This window comes from Fulmarus glacialis, unplaced genomic scaffold (assembly GCF_000690835.1).
Source record: "Fulmarus glacialis isolate BGI_N327 unplaced genomic scaffold, ASM69083v1 scaffold40878, whole genome shotgun sequence".
Taxonomy (NCBI): Eukaryota; Metazoa; Chordata; class Aves; order Procellariiformes; family Procellariidae; genus Fulmarus; species Fulmarus glacialis.
Window position 1 is genome coordinate 6,785 of NW_009227124.1, and position 20,004 is coordinate 26,788.

Consider the following 20,004-nt stretch of genomic DNA (forward strand, 5'->3'; position numbering starts at 1 on the left):
AGTGTCCCAGTCTGAATTTACCTAAAGTTCAGCGACTCCTCCTTATCAGAGTAATATTTTCCGTCCTTGAAATGGTGAGCTATTTTCCTTCCAATTCCTACCAAGAGGGAAATAAAAGGGCTTGTATGTCTTTCTGGTAAAGACAGTCCAATAAAAAAAAAAAAGTAGTCGTTTGTGGAATCAGGCACTGCTTCACTCCCACTGAACGTGATCTAGAGCGACCCCTTTTATACAGTGCCACATATCATATCCCTATGGGATTCTCTTGATCAGAGAGGAGAAAATGTCATTAGAAAGAGCAGTGCTGAAACAATGCACTTTTCTTGTTTTAAAAAGCCCTCAAATCTATGTCTGGGCACTTCTGTAACATAAAAACCCACTTTTCCACCTGGGTCAAGTGGACTGTTGGAGGGTGCACCTAGAATTAGTTTTCTCTTAAGTCACACAGTGCCACACACTCACTCTTGCGCGCGCACACACACACACACGCACACCCCACATGCTGCTACAGTGTCTGTTTTAGTGTCACAGGCTGCATTCTCTGTTTGGAAGTAGCCCCTCTTCTCTTCATTTCTCGCTGAAGGCTGAAGACAACTATGTCAGGATATTGGAGATAAATTCATTGAAGCGTTTAGAGTACTGCTCTGGATTCACGGTGGAGATCTCTGCCCCAGCCTGCAAGGCAGAGAGGAGAGAGAAGTCACAACACCCTCCTCGAAGGGCAGACCCTGCAGCACTGCAAAGGGCAGAGGAGGGAGGACAGCAGCGAGCAATCACGTCAGAACAGCCTGTCTTTGCCAGGAAAGACCCATAACAACTTGCAAGTTCTAGGAAAAAACAACATCCAGAGAGGTCTAGAGAGATCCCAAAAAACCCTGATTTTAGCTCCAGCTGGATCTTCTGCAGACCACTGAGTCAAAGCATTGGATTTGTTCCCTCATGGTTTAGAGGAGATTTGGAAAGAGCACGAAAAACTCCATGTCCCGCCAATCTGGGCTTTTTTCAAGCCCTTTTGGGAAGTTCAGGATTGCTGCCAGAGAACAGGACTGGCCCCAAGAAGGGGGCAGGGTAGTATGTCTCTCTGCAGCCATCCCATTCCGGCTCTGTGAGGCTGTAGCTGCCACACCAGGGAAATCGAGCACCTCCCAAACTGGGATGTAAATGCAAGTCATCTCCAACCAACCAGAGGGAAAGCCTTTCCAAGACAGTCTGAGGAGACAGTAAGTGAGAGAAGAGCTGTTCTTGGGCACGGGATCACTGGAGAATTTCCATACTGGTAGAAAAGTCAGTGTCAGGAGACGTTGCACATACACACGCAGGCATGCAAGCAAAGCAGAAGCCCCAAAGCCCATTCTCCCTGCGGGTGGCAGGCTGCTTACCCCATGTTTCACTGTTTTGGCAGCATGTGCAGCTTTCTTCTTTGCATCATATGGCGTAAGAATGTCTATAATGGCCATGAAGTACACTTCCTTCTTGGGGGCACCTAGCAAGGCAAGAGAGTCGCTAGCACACCCTGAGCTGTGAGCAAAGCCCAGCTGCACCCCCCTCCTTAATAAACATATGGCAGATCTGTTTTGATGCAACTAGCAGAGAAAGCAAGGAAGCTGGAGGCTGTAGAAGGGCAGAGAAGAATGACTGGAAACAGCACACCAGAGGCCCACACGCTCTTTGAACATGCCACTACTCTCCCAAGCATCACTTCTACCCATTCCAACTCACACCATCCACAAGGGACTGCACAGCAAAGGAGAGACACTTGGCAGGGTCTCTCTCTCCCTGTGGACAGTCCTCCCACTCCATTTAGCCCAGCCAGACCACAGGACACCTCTGCCCTCCAGACTTTCTTCAGGGCAACGTTCCATGATACTCACTTTCGTGGCTTTTCATGGCGTAGACATCGACAGAAGGGTCAAACTCTCCAGGCCCAAAGAAGCGAGGGTAGTTGAGGAGATTGCCAGGGCTGTCAGGGGGTGTGCCATAGGAGGAAATGGGGTTGCCTCCGAGACCGTCGTTCTCACACTCCTCATCCTCTGCCCGATCCTCCACTTCCATCTCTTCCTGCTCTGCTCGGTCAACATCGTGGATCCCAACCAGCAAGCTGTAGTCCATAATCTTCAGCTGAGCTAAAAACTGGGAGAAAGAGATGAGTGAGAACAATAGCATCCACACAGGATCAGAAATCCTCAGTCCTACCCTGCCAGTATCTCCCTGAATAGAAAGGGCTGTAGTGAGAGCTAAACCCTTACTAGACTCCAGAGAATCTACACGAGCTCATATGTCCACTGCTATCAGCATAACCCTGACTATAATTGCTTGACTGATCCAGGAATGACTTGCTTTTCAGTCACTGCTGCACCTCTTGAGCCAGAGGCCACAGTGAGGATCCCATTATGGGAGACAGTAAAAGCTGCCCCCCAGAAAACTCTACCTCCACATCCCGCTTCAGTTTTTCAAGGAAGTTCTTTTTACTCTCTTCTCCAACATGCAGCTTCTGACCCTCATTCAAGAAGTCGTTGTCCTTGAATGTTGGTAGATCCTTGGCCTGCAACAAAAAGCCTGTGTCAAATTCTCCAAACCCCTACTTATTGGTGGAGGGCTGGTACGCTGATCCATTAGCAATATGTTGATTGCACAGAGACTCTGATCGAGTGTTGGGTTGCACCAGGATCTTTTGCCTGTTTATAAGGTGAAGTGGCTCATCCTGTCCATTAAGTATGAAAATGGCATCAGGCAGAGCACGGTACTTGTCCATGAATCCATGTGTTGAGCTGTACCTACGGGGAAACTGAAGGGAGACACAGAGAGCAACTCAACTTTAAAGACTGCTGGAAAGATGTGCTGCAGGCTGAAAGTTTGACAGCTGGGCTCCAGCCAGCGATGGTCCAACCAGCTCCCAGAATAGAAAAGAAATGCATTTTGTTGGCTTCAGATTGGGGGGAAGGGGTGAGGGCTTGAAAAAAAAAAATGCTTCTCTCCCTAAAGACTTGAGGAAAAAATTAAAACCACTGCTTTATGAGGAATCTGCTTGTAGCAGGCCCTGAAGATTTCTCAGGGATATGAAGAATATACAACGCCTTTGTGCAACTGGGGATTAAATTATTTTGTTCTTAGAATGACATATGAGCGTGTGGTGGCTTTATATAGATCTACTATGAATGGTCTGAGACAAACTGCATACGCAGAAAAACTAGAGAGTAAACAGCCAGCAAGCTGGGAATACTTGGGCACGATGAAGCCGTGCCTTGACGCTAGAGCATTCAGTATAAATGGGAGTTCCTTGGCTCATGCCAGAGATCTAATTTTAGGGCAGGCTGGAGTAGACTTACTCTGTGGTCCCAAACCTGAAAATCCCATGTGCATGTGCAAAACATGTAGTACCATGAGTTACTGCTGTGATTTCAACAGGACTTTTCATGGCAGCATCACAGCCAAAGTTTTGCAGGGGCAGGATTCTTAGTCATAAGTTCCCCTAAACGCACCAGAAACCAAACTTACAAACGTGCCAAGATATGCCAAGAACCTGAGAGGAGCTCATCTGGTTTATAAAAGCATCTGTTGCAAAAGCTAACTGCTGACCTGACTCAGTTTGGTACACAGGGAGCACTATGAAGAAATTCTTCCATAAAGACACAATTGCACTAATGTGGGTTTTGGTACTTGTGGGATTGTCTCCCAAGAATTTCCCCCCACTCCTGGTAGTGTCAACATAACAGAGCAGGGCAAGGCAGCACCAGAGCTGCACCATCTCTTCCTGAGCAGTTACTGGGCACAGCCTGAAAGGTGGGACAGAAACAGGTTATCACTCAGGGCCCATTTAATATCCCCTGCTCAATATCCCTTTGGAAAAGGGAAGTCAGTTGGATCCCATCTGCTTCCAACCACCAGGAGGAAGGAAAAGCTGGTCAGGAACAGTCCATACCTTCTCTTTATCGCTTGCTTCCCTGGATACTGTTGAGCCCTGATAAAAGAATAAAGAAAAGAGCATTGCTGGTACCATGTGTCATATTCCTGAAGAATTCATTGACGCTATTTAATTCCTCCATGCAGAAAAATAATGAAAGTATTTTAAAGTATTTTTCAAATCAGTGCTCAACCCCTTTTTCATGCCTGAGATAGACTTACAGATCTCCCTGGTGTAGTGTAGGCCACTTGTGATGGGGGAATGGAACAACATTTGAGCCTCAAGTGAAGCCCCATCCAGAGCCCCCAAAACCTAATTCCCTGAACAAAAAGCAAAGCCCAAGACCTTGTCAAGTAGGTGTTACAAAGACCAACTCCCACCCTCCTGGAAAAGGAGCTCTCAGCTCCATGACTGCCCTCCAAATACTCACCTTCAGGTCATACTTCCGGTGCACAGTCAGCCTGTGACTAAATACGTTTCTGGTAACCACCATGTAGGTTTCCACTCCATCCACGGTGAGCCGGTACATGCCAAGGAACTGGGGCAGGAGGGTGTTCCCATGACACTCCACTATGAACTGGAGGAGAGTGGGGAAGGGAAGGGCAGAGAAAGACGGCACTGTCACACAAAACCGCTCTCTGAAGAACACAAGCTCAGCAAGAAGCTGATAGCGAAGCCTCCAGTTCCAGCCATCTGACACCGATGTGAAAGGAAAAGAGGCTTGCAAATGGCTCCTAGAGTCTCAAGAAAAGCAAGTTAGGGCATTGTAAGAATCTTCCAGCCCTGAGCTGAGACAGGGCATCCCATTGTATGTGCATGTCCAGCCTGTTGTAACAGGCTAGGTGTGCATGTCTGTCACCCAGTCTCAGCGGGGCGAGTCTGTTATTGGCACTGGCTAACTTCACTTCTTGGGGTTACGTGAGTGTATCTGAAAGTAAAGAGCAGATGGGCTGGCAGATAACATGGACCAGGGTAGAACATTTCCAGCTGTCCCACTTTGCCCCCCCTTCCCTGCTGCACATAACCGTCTCCTCCCTGGTCCCTCTGGAAAGTCTAATTCAAAGGATTGAATTAGGAGCATGTTTACAGATCTCAGGTACCAGCAATCCATAATTCATTGATGTAAGGAACAGGGTGAGCTGTGAAGGGGCTCAGCACTGCAAAGAAACAGGCAGCTGTGCCATAATTGGCTCTCAGATGCTAAAGATCACGGTTTTATTCTGCAAAAGCTATTTGCAAGCTCTGCCAGGTTGCACGCTGTGAATCCAAGCTCTAGTTCCCCAGCAAATCACAAGATGCTCCCCAAGGTGTTTGCGACCTCCCCTCCCAGGGTTCCAGACTCACCGTACCTGATGGTACTTCTTTAAGATGTTGTGCATCTCTGCTACATCCTCGCTTGACACTGCCTTAATGACAAACCTCCTGTCGTAGGTGGTGAGGAACCGGGCCCCACATCGGCCCTGGCTGTCACTGTTCACTGGGGCACTTCGTGTTACCGAGTTCTGAGGGAACCAGAACAAAAAAGTGGGGAGGAGAGGCAGGAGCTGCCACCTCCCTGGAAAAGAAAGAAAAGCAGTCTTGGAAAGCAGATGAGACATGGGTGACCAGGGCCAGCTCCACAACCTGGCTCTGGAACAACAGAAATCCCAGAGACTTCGTGCTCTACCTTCGTAACTGTGACAGTGTCCTGGCCAAGCTTCAGAGCGCACTTGCAAACACACTCCAATCGTGACCGTTAAGAAGCAAGCATCTTTGAGTGTTCAGCACTACTGAGGTCAACCCAATTGTTTAGAAGTCTGGACACGGAGTTTAGAGCTTTCATTTGGGCCTTCTATTGGTTTACCTGTTTTCCTCCAACACCTGGCATGCATTTTTGAAAATGTTTTTTACTAATGAATTATTAAGAAGGCAGTATACACAGACCAAGACTTCTTAGCATTTCCTCCTGGAAGTCTAAGAACTGTCAGGATATTTCCAACATTTAAGGAAAAACAGAACAAAATGAATGAAACGGCCTGCCTTCTTTTTCCACCGAAAGGCAGTCTAAACTGGCAGAAGTCTCATTGTTTGGGAATTCTTTACAGGTCACCCTGAAACCAAAAGCCACTCTCAGCCTCTGCTATTCTTACAATTGGACGAAAAAGATCGTAAGTATAAATAGCTTGGTTGTTCTTTCAACAATCAGCAGCATCTGTCTTTACATCCCTGTCTCCACCCTTAGCAACGAAACATTGCAGCTTTTTCTCATACTTGCAGCACAATCGGAAAATCCCAAGCAAATTGCAGAGCAAGTATCTACCACGTTCCTCGAGCCACAACATGAGCTCTTTGTTCTGATCCTTCTCCCCAGGTAGCGGGACTTGCTGTGAGCCTCATCCCACTGTTAGAACCACCACTCTTCACACCTTCCAGACTAACCCAAGCAGGTCACCAGTCTCCTGCTTGTTTCATCCATCACTTCTCAGCAACTGCCTTCCAACTCCACCACCACAGTCACCACTGCCTGTTCAGAAGCCATTTTGTCAACCAACAGTATAGGCTCTCACTAGCGTTTCCTTGCCACTGACGCAAGCATATGGGGAGAGCTGTGCTCTGAAACACAGTGGTACTGACACCTGGATAGTGGTCTTAGCTCAAGGTAGACACGGCTTTCAGGATCTCAGGGCTGGACAATGCGATTCATGACGTATTTTTTTAGCTGCTAGTTACACTGTTCTCTCCTTCCCTCAGCTCTCTGAAGAGCAGACAGCAGAGGGAGCCTGCTCTTCTGCAGATGCAGACAGCAGAGCCTGCTGCGAAAGAGGGATTTACCATGTCACGCTGCAAGTGAGCTGAGAGGTTTCCTTTCAGAATGAAGAATTTAAAGCTTTTAAAACTTTAATGAAGCAGGGGAAAAACTCTATTCCTGCCAATGGCTTTAGAAACCATCAGGAAAATAAAGGCAAAAAAACCCCCACCCTTGTTTCTTGCTGACATTTGCAAATGAGTCTGTACTACACTATTTAATCACCCCTCACCTCAAAACCACAGAGCTTTTCTTCTAGAGGAGATGGGAAGCAGAAATCGTGACCACATAGGGACATTACCAAATTCATAGCCCTTAGGTTCACTTCGTTCCCTTCCCATCACTCCACCTCTTCCACAGTTTGGGTGTTATATTTATCATCCTGGCTCAATTCCCATTCAAGCCATGACATTTTACCCACCTGAATTTAGCTCAATGAATGTTTTCTGCTTTCTGTTCTAGCTGGACGTTTTTAAAGAACCAAACTGCTCTACCCCGGAGATGGAAGAAGTAATCCTTCAGAGCAACAGGTAAAGCATAAATGATAAACCAGGTATTGAGAACCAAAAAGATTGTGGGTACTTCTATGTAAGTCACTTCACATGGTTCTGATCATTTCTTAACAGAAACCAAGAAAAAAATTTCTAAAATATACTATAGCGGATGGACCGGGAGAAAAAATAATTAGGAGCTAATGACTTCACTGCATGCAAGTATGTTGAAGGGTATGGAGGAAGCCAGCGCACAAAGTAATTCCCTGGTACAGCCAGCCCCAGGGGCAGGGTGTTGCTGGCCAAGCAGTCTCCTCAAGAGCCATACACAGCCTGGCATGAACTACTGTCAACAGACCAGGAGGCAATGGTACTACTTCTCCTGGCAAAACGCCGTCGCTGCCAAGAGAACAGGCCTGACGGTAGGAGGGAAAAAATAAAATTAATCATCTAACAGGCATGTGCTCAAGAAAAGCATGGACTGAGCAGCCGTGTCCTGAAAATAACAGAGATCTTCCATCACAAGCAGAAGACATCTGTGTGCATAACTCATGGCTCGCAGGTCATTACAAGGCACTGAGCACGCACAGGCACAAAGAACGGCACCTGCCTCCTAAGGCTGGGCTCCGCTCTATCTCCGTCAGCAGATGGGCAGTCACCCAGACCAGAGCTGCGACAGGCAGCCACGAGGCGGCATTTACTATTCCTCCTGGGGATGGCTGGCCCCTTGCAGAAGAAAAGCAAAGACGACTGTCAGTTATGCTCGAAAAACGTGTCTCACTTTGAGCAAACACCCTCAGAGTGCCCAGCATGCCTGAGAACAGGCAGCAGAGTAGGATGGGCCCTGGCAGCCAGGAGAGAGGCAACTGAGACACAGTTACACAAAGAAGCAAAAAGCCCTAAACACCGATCCCGGTATCCTCAGAGGTCACCCCTTCTCACAGAGGGACCAGCATGCTCCCCCCTTGGTCTGGGAACAAGGGGCAGAGGATGGGATGCGGGTGCTACACATCTGCTCCTTGCCCTGTACCACGAGACCAGAAACTGGATCTATTAGATCCAGTGTCTCACCAGTGCAATGAGCCATGCAGCTGGGGTAAGAAAACAGATCTCTTTGTTATATTAACCTCAGAACAGGGGGAGATCAGGCAATAATCCAGATATAATCATGGAGAATTTTGACACACTTGGGAAGGGTGTATACACAGATGTATGTGGACACGGGCACACACACGGAGTACCAGAAGGAAGCAGTTTGGTGGGATTAGCAGGAACAGCTCTGCTCCCATCTCCTCTCCCCACAACACAGGCAGCAGGGAGCATGGCTGGGCTTGTACATGAAGCAAAGAAGGGAGAGAGCAAGAAGCTTGCACCACTCGCCCACTGCTCCAGCACTAACATGCTGCTCTGGGCTGGCGGATTCCAGTGAATATTTTAGTTGAAGCCCTTAACCAGTCAGTGCCGGCGCGTTGCCAGCCTTTATCAACTGCAGTAGAGTGCCAAAGATACCGGGTTTAATTACCTAACACTCGGCCTGCTAAAGGCCACACAGCTATCAAAGCCACCCTCTTTTTCTGCACTGGCTTTTCCCTCATTTAAGAGGTCTCTAAGCAGCCTGCTACTACACATCTCCTGCGTGCGTAAGACTAAGAGCTGTGTGTGGAAGGGTGGCTCTGCTGTAGCAGCAAGAGTTGCAACATCTCTCTCTCACTGGATTTAAGCCCAGCGGTATTAATACAAGAAAATGCCTCTCCCCTCCAAGGCAAGTCTGAGCCTCTGGCCTTAGGGGACACGTCCCAAAGCAGCAGCCACCTTGATAAACCCAATTCAACAGCACCAACGCTTGGCACATGCACTTGGTTAAAGCAGCACCCGAATGTGTAAAAACACGACAGACTCATTTTCCTTGCAGATGTTCTGCACTAGATCGTTGTTATCCTCAAGCTCCTGCCTGTCTGCAACCATCTGCTGCCTCTTATTTTATGCCTAGACCGTAAGTGCTCTGGAGCAGGGACCATCTTTTCATTCTGCAATTGCCCAGTGCCTGGCACAGCAAGATCTACTCCATTGCTGCGGACCCTCAGGGTTATGGTAAAACCATTCAAACCATGATTATAAGCCCATAAAACTGACCACACAAGAATGTTGATACTGTAGTTTCTCTGCCAGCTTGGTTATTCTGTCCTAGGGAAAGGTGTTAGGAGAGCAGGGAGAGAAGAGACGGTACCTGGTAGTCTTGATCGTCAATCCCAAATCTTTCTCGGAGGTTTCGGAACACCAGTGGACAATACTCCTTAAATTTAAAGCGACTTGGCAAGTTTTCCCTAGGGCAAAGCAGAAAAGATATTCTTGTGCAATGATCAGCTTGTGAAATCAAACTCAATTCTTCTCCCACTTCACTGCTAACCCCCCAGGATATCCAAGCCCCCTCCTACCTACAAGGGCCCTATTTTGCAAGTATTTACCTTCATTAGGGTAGCTTGTTTCTTTGGATGCCTACAAAAGTCATCTGTTCACAGAAATGTTTGCAGGATCCAGCTTTTGACTAACAAGCTCTTTGGATGAGGATATCTGTCTTATAGAACAATCTCCCCTGTCACAAGCACAGATTTGACAGAATAATTTCTCTTTCCTCCTCCTTTGTTGCTTTGTTCCGTTCAGTAACACAGCTGCCCCCTGCAACACACTGTTACTGTTTAAGATGAAAAGCTGGAGGAGAACGGGGGGGCTCTGATTTCAGATCAGATCAGATCACTCGTGCGTCAAAAGAAAGGTCAACACAAGACAAACCATCTCACGCAGAACACAAAGGAGAGGGGGTGAATCAGCTCCAGTCTGGCATGTTCCAGACCAGTCCTAACCATTACAGAGCGAGCTTTGCTGCCAGGCCTCGCCAGCCAGGAACGGGGCCTCCCCAAAGCACAGTACAGTGGACAACAGACAACGTTCCCCGTCACTGAGGGATGCTGCATCTACTCCCTACCACAGCTCTTATTCTGCCCAGTGGGAAGAAGCAGAGAGGATGGTCCTGCTTGGACACAGTGGGAGATTTTGTCAGCTCATTCTCAATGAGAATCCTTTGCACCGATACGTGGGAAACTAAAATCTATGTAGGAGAAGAGGGAAAATCAGATACTGCAAATTGTAGGTGCCAGAGAAGACAAACTTTTGAATCACACTCCCACTCTCAAAAGCTGATCCCTGTGAAACTTAGTGAAAATGAAGCATTAATCAGGGAGCACTGCAGACCTGCACACACACAGAGCCAGGGTGGAGAACACAGTTCTGAGCACCAGTCACAACCATGGCTTTAAAAGGGCTTCCAAAAATTGATCTTTTGGGAAAAGGAAAAGGGGGTAACGCCATACAAACCCCATAGGCCAGGGGTATAATGCAGCTTCATGGTTGTCTCCTGTGAACAGTCTCAAAGAGACAGGGAACCTAGGAGGTCACGGAGAGCAAAATCCCGCCCTCTCCTTCATGGTCTTGGGATTTGGGTTCTGCTGGTCAGGACAGAACACCCAGACAGGGCACAGCAGGAGTCAGGAGACAGTCCCGCATCAGTTTTGTGCATAACCAAGATGTGCAGAAAACTCCAGCCCTAGGACTTGGGACAAGTTACACTTTGTGAACTCTAAAATATTAATTGTCTTCTACCCAGTCCAGTGAATATCTATGTGTAACTAGCTTTGTTTTTAAGTAGTGCCACTTCTGAGCCCTTACCAGACTTCTCATCACTCAAAGGATATAAACCAAACCACAAGACAGCATCTCAGTGACAGACTGACCCCCCGCCACATCCTGCTAAGTGGTCTGGGCAGGGCACAGGCTCGGGGCATGTGTCCAGCCACGCCAGATCCTCTTGGCATTACAACAAGGAACAAACCAAAAGGCCTTCAACATGCCAGTTTCCCCCACAGCAAAGAGCTCTAATTACAGAGACAAACAAGTTGGGAAGCGCCTACTTACTTGTTGAATAGATGATTGTCCACCTTAATCTTACTGTAGGCTTTAAAGTCATCAGGCATTAACATGACAGGGACGGGAACGTTGCTGAGTTCATTGATCTAAAAGAGAAAGGAAAAGGAGACTCAAAACCCAAGTTCCACTGCCCTGCAGTTACTGTCAATGGACTTACAGGGATGCCAAATACCCCAGAAGCTGTTGAAGCAATATAACCCATTAGACTTTCAAAGCAACTTGCTGTGCTGAAGCAACCCAGAGAACACTGTGGTTACAAGCCACAGAAGCATCTTATTCAATCATGTGGTGAGTACTCCCCCAGCCAGCCTCAGCTCTTTCATCTGTTCACCTTCCGCTGATCATCCAAGATACAGCTTAGAATTGAGACACACCTACAGACCAAGAAATAGCAGATTTTATGTTTTAAATAAATCACCTTTGCCTTTATTTAGGAAATGTTGCATCAGCCAATTTCTTAACTAGTTCTCACCAAAGATGACCAAAGTCTTCAACGTGGCCAGCCAGAACAGACTCTGGGTAGCTTTGGTGCGGCACAGCACAGCTCCCCTGTGGATGCTGTTTCTATGCTTGCTGTCTCTCGTTGCTCTTATCCCACCTTCTCTAAAGGGATGAGTCACTCCACTAGATTGTTTTTGCTCCTTAGTCATGTGTGGCAGCCACAGGAATACAGGGAAGCAGAAGAATGAAGGTTCAGCTACTATTGTACAGACAGGCTCATGCTACAGCACTCAGCAGCGAAAGCATCCATAGTAAAAAAAAAAAAAAAAAAAAAAAAAAAAAATCCATGAAATCCATGTCTGGACTATATCTGGCTATCCTGCTCCAGACAAGCCCATGCACTGACAAGGATGTGCCGGCGTTCAAGAGCAGGTCAAGAGGCAGCACGTTTCTGAGCTGCCTTTTCTGAGGATGGCCCCAGTGTCATTCATTCACATGGACTTCACAGGAATCACACGAGTCCCGTCTAATTGAGCTGCTATTAACATGCTGGATTTAGGAAGCAGTTTCATTACAACTCCATTCCCACAATTACTGTGCCAAGCAGGTGATGCTGGAGAGAAGCAGACAACACTGGCAACAGCGGGGTTTGGCTAGGAGTCAGGCCTGGGGTCCGTTCCCAACACCAAAACCTTGGGCAGGTCAAGCGACTTCCAGCACGCTTGGAAAGCACACAGCATTTCCCTGCTGACTGGGAACAGGGTTCAAGCCGTCAGCCTAAGGAAATGGACTCCAGTTCTGGGATTCCCCGCTCCTCGTGTGCAACAGGACACACAATACTGTCCAAATAGCTGCTGCCACATCTCCTCCAAGGACGCAGAGATGAAAGGAGGTGCGAGGAAGCTGTTCTGCAGCAGGATCTGTGGCACAGTTCAACTCTGCAAGGACCAAAGAGATCCCAGCTCTGAAGATGTGCAGTGAGCTGTCTAATTATATGAGCAAGCCTTTGATGAGGTACATATTTTTCACATCCTTTCTCCATCATTACCAATGAAAAAACAGACCAGATTTAACAAACGTCAGGCTGTAAAGAAAGACACATACACACTGCAAAGAGAAAAGATGGCTATTTTCAGAGAGCAGTCATCCCACACAACAGATAAGCGGAAAATAAACTGGCTCTGTCAAGAGCAGAGATGGTGCTCTTTAAAGTCCTGCCCAGTATTTACTTTATAGCAGCACTGAGGAGCATTAAGCACTCCCATAAAGTGCTTTGAGATGTATGGAGAATGCTGCACAGATGAATGAATAATGTCATACATCTCCCATAATTTGTAATCACAACGGAGCGGGGAGGCCAATACCCTCCAGCTTAAGCTAAAGGCTCAATCCTGCACTGAACTGCCCCTCGAGCCGCAGCTAGAAGAGAAGAAAGGCAAGAGGACTGCAGGTGAGGAAGGGAACTCCCAGATCCTGGTGTGCAGCTCCCAGCTATGCAGGCAGCTGTATCAGAGAGCCCCATGCAGTGATTTCCCCTGAGGGTGAAGGGGGGGGAAGAGAAAACAGCTAATTCTGTATCGAGAAAGAGGCGCTGCCTCCAGCCACTAATTATTGCTGTCTAACAGGAGGGGAAGCCCGACAGCACAGCTCTTTAGACACGCCCGTTCTCAGCCCTCTTCTCGGCGGTGGGTAAGGCACAAACAAGCTATTATCAGCTTGTTCCAGAGCGGAGGAAGGGTGCTGACGGCTGAGAGGGAACAGTGATTTGGAGATTGTCTCCTCCCTGCCAGAAATTCAGACACAAATGTTAGCAAAGTGAGATGTCAAGACGTCTCTGGATGTCCTCATTTCTGCCAAAGCAGAAACCTCAAAGCAAATGTTGTACCTGTTGCAAGTCTCTTGACTGGCAGAAATGGTGCGCCAAGATACCTCACCTCATTTAAAAGATGCCCCCGCTCTTAAACCCAAAGATGTAACGGCGTGACAACAGCCAAAAAAATCCCCCCTGCGGAAGCCTTTCCCCACTTCCAGCTGCGTATGACAGAGCTTTCTGGATGCTTCGGGATTCCGGCTCTGGAGGAGATGGTGAGAAGGGATTTGTGCTGGGGACTAGAATCGCTGCCAAAGAGCTGAACTGGCCATTTCTAGTCCCAGCACTGACAGCCTGCCCTCCACCGCACAAGGCAGCTCTTGGTCAGATGGCTAGTGTTCCTGACACCAGTCTGAAAGCAAACACGGGTTTAGTTAGGTTTTTTGTTTGGTTGGTTTTGGGTTTTTATTGTTGTTGTTTTGCTTGTTTGTTTTTTAAGCAAGAGGGATGTGCACTGTCTGCTCCCACAGTAACTCCCACGCTTGGCACTTTCCTCAGGATCCCAAAGGGAGAGGAATTAAAAGCCCCCACACTGCCTTGGAAAAGGGATATTCCAAACTCTCCCTTCTTGTAGTCCAATACTCAGCATCCAGTGCCCCTTCCTAAGGCTTATCAGGCCAGGTCCTGCAGCGTGATGCCAACTGAAACACTAGGAGACCTTGCCCAAACGAAAGCAGCGGACAGCACCGCTCTATAGGGATCTTCTCCTGTGCTTATCATGGTGGAATCTGAGCAGCCTCCGAGAGCAACGTGACTAACGCCTGGCACATGTTTGCTCTCTCGCCTTCTCCCCAGGGAGAGGCGTGTAGCAGGAGATTATATATAGCAGAGTGTGTGTCTCTGTGTATTTATGCTACAGAAGGCAAGGTCACAGCAAGGTGCATAGCAATGAGGTGCCCAGCACCCCTGGCTCCTGGGGAGCCCGTTCCCACGGGTCTGACCCGCTTGTCTCCCACAAAGAGACGTCACCCAACTGTAGAAAGTTTGCCTGTACCTGGAGCTTTGGAGATCTCTGGGGCTGGTGCTGGCTACAAGATGGGCAGCGAGATCTTGGGCTTGGTTCTTTGTTCTGGAAGAGGCAGCTGCAGAGAGCAGAGGTGCAGCAGCAGACAGCACCGCAGTCACACACCTCGGTCCCTCACCACAGGGGTCACGGGCTATTTTGAGAAGCACAGCAACTGCGAAGAGCAGGTACAGCAGTCTGCGCCTGGGGTATTTCCACATCTCCACTACAAGGGCTTTAGAGGTCCCCAAAGTGGAAAAAGTTAAGAACGGCTAATTTAGAGCACAAGCTCTTCAGATCAGGGATCTATCTCCAGACCCAGCATGATGCTGGTTTTCTGTAAGTCATCCAGCTTTTTAGACGTAATCTGCCTTTGAATCCTCTTGAAAATAAGCCCACGTTTTTGCACAGTCCTCTTATGCCAGGAGTTTTCTATTCTCCCACTGGGTAGAAAACACACACAACCTGACAGGGACCAGTCCAGGCAAGCACCGTTATGAACTGCATTTTGCCACTGCCACCTGCATTTTGCAGAAAGGCATAAGACGCTGGTCCTGCCTCTCCCCAGGCCAGAGACAGCATGAATGGCACATGCCTGTCAGCCTCACAAATGACTCAGACACGCACCAGGCTCGGAGGATCTCAGTGGAGCTCAGAGGATTTAAAACCAAGACACATTTTAGACAAACCAATTGACATCTTCACTAGGCAACAGCAGGGACACTAAGAAAGAGATGCTTCACATTTCTTTGCTGGTTTCACTATATTCTGAGAACAAAGGAGCAATTTCCTAAGCAAGGCAAGCAGCCCGGTGTGTCCGGAGGTCACCCCAGCAAGGAGAGAGGTAAGGCAGCAGGTTGCCCGGTGTGTCAAAACAGCCACGATCCTAGACAGAGCCCTGGAGGGAAAGGCAGCCTGATGCCATTGAAGGACCAGAGCTTGGGGCAATAGCAGTAGGTGACGGAGAGAAGACTCTCATCTCTCCAAAGCCGCAACTGCCATCCTCCTCCTCTATTTGCCCAGCAGCCAGAGGAACAGCAAGCTCAGCTCCGCTATTTCTCCAGCTTCCCAGCCAGCAGCTCTCCCCTTCCCCCCGCAGGAGTGGCCAGGTCCTTCATCCTCAGTCAGCAGAATTTGTTTTTGCCTACGCTGCTGAGAAGTCTACAGCCACCCCTGGCCTTATAGGGCTGAAAAAATACCACCTCCCCTCTGCCTGTTCAGCCTGTATTTCCTGGTCACTTGAATTCTTGAGCAACACCAGTCAGTACGATTCTGGGTTTATCTGTAGTTGATAATTTGTCCTCCCCACCAAAGCCAATTCCTTTTTCAATAAAAGACACATCAATATTCTGTGTCATTCAGGGACAGCTGTTAGAACGAATGGGCCAGGCATAATTTTGTTTCAAAACCTGACTGTAGCCTCAAAGTGGCAATTACCATTAGTAAATTGATGGGAAAATGCAATTTGTTTACTAACAAGATCCAGATGATGGAGTGTGTGAGTCTACTCTCTAGGATTCTTTACAACAGGAATTTGCTCAGGAAAATAAAAATACTTTGTTCCTCTCAAAGCCTTTCAATCAGGCATCTCAAAGTACTTTGTGAGCATTAGTTAAACTTCATAATACTCCAGGGAAGTAGGTAAAAGACACATAGCAAAATCACTTTAACTAGCATGGAGACAAACCCACATCTACAGAAAAACTTTGCTGCTGCTTAACACAGTACAGCAACTGGGCAATGATTTGAGAAAAAAATACTGTTTTCCATGAATTAGTGCAAGATTAATCAGTATCCAAGCTCACAAAACCCCCATGCAATGCTATGGAAGCATGAATCTTGTAGTCAATAATTTCTATCGGCGCTCTACGGACACCAGCATGCTTTAAGAGGAAAAAAAAAGCATCCCCTAGTGACAGCGAACCCACCTCTTCCTGAACAAAGTACTTTGGAGCCTGCTGGAAAGCACTCCCGCGTCCTGATGGAGCTGCAGCACAACGCTGCGTCACACAGGGAGAGGAATCAGTCAGTGCTACCCTGCTGCCCCGCCAACGCAGGGCAGCCTGTCACCCATCGCGTCAGCACGGCCTCAGGACCACTGGAAAGCATCCGTCCTCCCAGTCCACTTGCAGGTAGGCAAAGCTATCGCTTCCCTCAGTTCAACAAGAGCTGAGGAATGGAAAGGTTAAACGACCTACCCACGGCCACACACGTCTATGGCAGAGCAGGCAACTGAGCCCCATTTTCCTCGCTGAACCTCCCAGGAAAGTCATCTTTTCTCTCCATACCCCAGGAAGGAAAAGGGCTCTTGGAATCTCTATTTTAACAGGAGGTCCCAGGATAAGAAGGTTCAGAGCTACCGGCCTTGATCATTAACACAGGCTATCATCGCCACTGCCATATGCTGCACTCTCCAGAGGTCAATTAGAGCCACAGCAGACAGCAAGCGTTGGAAAGGACAAATACAGGCTGTTTACCCTGTGCCAGTACCAATTTATAGGACTTCAACATTTGATATGTGGCAGATGCTGCTCTGGCTAGAATTAACATGGCAACACCAAAAACAACACTGCAGAGAAGGGAGAAGCGTGCTGCAAATCCCAATTTTGCTATTTCACTTGAATACTAAATAGCTGTGTTTTGTACTGGCTGGCACCACTCCTAAAGGTCCTAGGAGATCGGCGGGTGCTTCAGCCAGTATCGGAGCCTCTGGAGTGCAAGGACACTGCCTCGGGCAAGATCCACACAGCCAACAGAAGAGATTTACCCATTTCAACAAAAATGGGATTTGTTTATGCCTACCCCCTGCCCCTGCCAACATCCACAGAGCTCCAGGGATTGTTTCCAGCTGATGAACTGCCACCTAGAGAAGCATCATCACGGCCCATATGAACTTGACTGTTCATTTAACGAACAGAAACAAGAGTCACCTCTCCAACAACCCCCGAACTCACTGGGATCCCAGTGCCTTGTATAATCAGCACCTTACAACCGTTTCTATGGTTTCCGGAGCATCACACAACACTGCCATGTTCATCTTGCTATTCAGTGCAAGATGGCTTCTCCCTTCCAGCACCATCACAACTTTCCCTCTGCTGCTGGCGAGCTCCCATGCACGGGGAACTCCAGCCAGGGCGCAGAGAACGTGCATGGAGCAACATACACGTAACCAACACCGAGGAGCTGCATCTCCTCTTCCAATGCCATGACAACAACAGTCGCAAGCAAAGCTTCCTCAGGAACCATCTCCATGTTTGCTGAATTTTACATTGCCTTACGGAAAACTCGGAAATCAAAGGCGAGCCTCTGTGACTCCACTTTCTTCTCCTATCTGCACAAGTTCTCTCCTCCCCTCCATGGTTTTCTAGTTCAAAATTTAGCTGTCAGACTAATACCACCCACGTTTGGCCCTGCTTACACCAGCCACAGCCCCACCCCGATCCTGATTTACTTGGTTTAAACGCTGGCTGGAGACCACCAGGACAGCCAAGACCCAACTCGCTATTTAAACAGAAATGCTTAGAACTGGCGTTCCAGAAACTAGTTCCTGTTCTTGGTGTGCTAACATCATTGCTCCTGATCCTCTCCAGACCCATCACTGCCTGTATTCACACCAGCTGCTAACAAGCTTGTTTAAACACAAGGCAGGGCCGAACTGTTGCCAGACTTGGTTAATGGACCCAAGGGAATTTCTTCAGTCAACAGAAATGGTGGATTGCATAAAATGGTTGTTTGTTTGATTTGTCCACGAAAAAGTTCATCTCTAATGCAAGTATTTTTGACAGAATCTTTCTGGCACAGCCTCGTGGTTTGTGCTGATAGCAATTTTCTCCCCCTCCTACTGCAGGGATCCCAAGGCAGGGCTCCACAGACACAGGATTCATCCCTCCTTGTAAAACCGTGGTTCAGAAGCCAAACATTAAACACGCCCCCCCCCCCCAAAAAAAGATTTCCAACAAAGTCCAAAGATACTCCCGATAATATTTCTAAGCTGTCCAGACCCATCTGCTGGAAGCACATAAGCAATTTCACTTCCCATATAACCAGGGCACCATCTCCCAAACGCAGACCAGGGTGAGCAGCTGCTCATGTGTCGAGTAAACAAAGCCACCTCAGCTCGCAGCCTGCTCTGCAGCGTGGCCACACCAGCCACCAACCCTCCCCGGCGCTCACAAGGCTCACCCGAACGCAGACTGAGATCGGTGGCAGAGAGGTGGGGCAAAAATGAACCAGCAAGAATTTGTTGGGAAATCCTGGGTGCCTGTCCAAGGGTAAGGAGGTCACAGCTGAAATTTTCTAAACCCCTTCCCAGCCCCTCAGGATACCGTCCTCCTTTCTGGCAGCAATTTCTTCATAATGTGCATCCAATATAATCTCACTACTAGCTTAGTGTTCATACAGAACTGTCAGCTTGCCTTCCTCCCTTTGCCTAAATATTTCACAGCCAAGTGCTCCGAAAGTTACATTGTCCTGATCCAATGCCTAAAAAAGTTGCCAGATTCCTAGTACCCAAACAGCTACAAAAAAAAAAAAAAAAAAGCCTAATTGCCACCAAGCAACAACTGTCCCCAAGAGGCCACAAATGAAACTCAGAAGAATCCCACCAATTTCCATTTCTTCAGGGCTCATAATAGCACCACTGATCAAAGCCTGATTAAATTCATTACCCTGCTTCCTGGGCAAGGCTCTGAGCAGTAAGCACTTGGAACATTCTTTGACTTAGAAAGACAGCGCCGTGTTGAACTACATTTGGAAGCTTTCACTCCATCATCAGGCAAGCTAGAAATGCAATTCTAATTTTTTGTGTGTGTTATTTGTTTCTGCAAAAGTTAAACCTAAATCCCTTTCACTCTCTACAAAACATCCATTAATCCACTGGAGAAATAGGTGTCTGAGCCCTGCAAGCATATTGATCTAAGAGATGAGGTTTCTGAATTCTTTGACCACCTGAATATTTTCCTAGAACAGCATCCAGAGAGCAATGGCAAATCAATTCCAGTACGAGATTTGTGCCTGCCATCACAGACAAGAGAGAAGTTTCCAGAGGAAAAAAACACAAAGATGGTCTTAGGAACCTCCAACGGCGGTGGATCAAAGAGCTGAGCCTTCACTGACATTTCAAAGGGACCCTCTCCCAGCTCCCTCCTAAGACTCGTGCCAACCCAGGGAAACCGAGGCCGAGAGTCCGGGCGACATACGTGCCCAGAGTTCTGGTAGCTGAAGCCTGAAGTCAGAGGGAGACAAGGTTGGACAGATGGGGGCAAAAAGACACTTTTATATTTTGGGATGGAGAATAAAGACACGTGTAATTCTCCTCATACAGCCAACTGAGGAACAGGATTGTCACCGTGTGTGTGGGACCTCTGGGTCGTGATGCGTGGGAGTCCCTTCACCATTATGGGGCCATAGGGACTGCCCTGAGCAAGAAAGCCAGGGGCTGTGACAGGGGACAGCGCTGTGGGTGTCAAATGAGCATCCTCAGGGCCTCCGGTGCCAGAGGAGGGGTGTGCCAGGGCAACAGCACCCTACACG

At 48.1% G+C, this 20,004-nt stretch overlaps 1 protein-coding gene across 1 annotated transcript; it reads right to left on the bottom strand.

Moving 5' to 3' along the window:
• Nucleotides 1-594: 594 nt before the first annotated feature.
• On the bottom strand, nucleotides 595-11,238 carry PIP4K2B (phosphatidylinositol-5-phosphate 4-kinase, type II, beta). Its single transcript, XM_009583052.1, has 9 exons — nucleotides 11,147-11,238; nucleotides 9,405-9,501; nucleotides 5,251-5,403; nucleotides 4,332-4,478; nucleotides 3,920-3,958; nucleotides 2,429-2,542; nucleotides 1,872-2,130; nucleotides 1,380-1,483; nucleotides 595-675 (listed from the first exon to the last, which is right to left on the bottom strand). Exons 1-9 carry the CDS (start codon nucleotides 11,209-11,211, stop codon nucleotides 595-597), a joined length of 1,059 nt encoding a protein of 352 aa, XP_009581347.1. The 5' UTR covers nucleotides 11,212-11,238.
• Nucleotides 11,239-20,004: the final 8,766 nt, after the last annotated feature.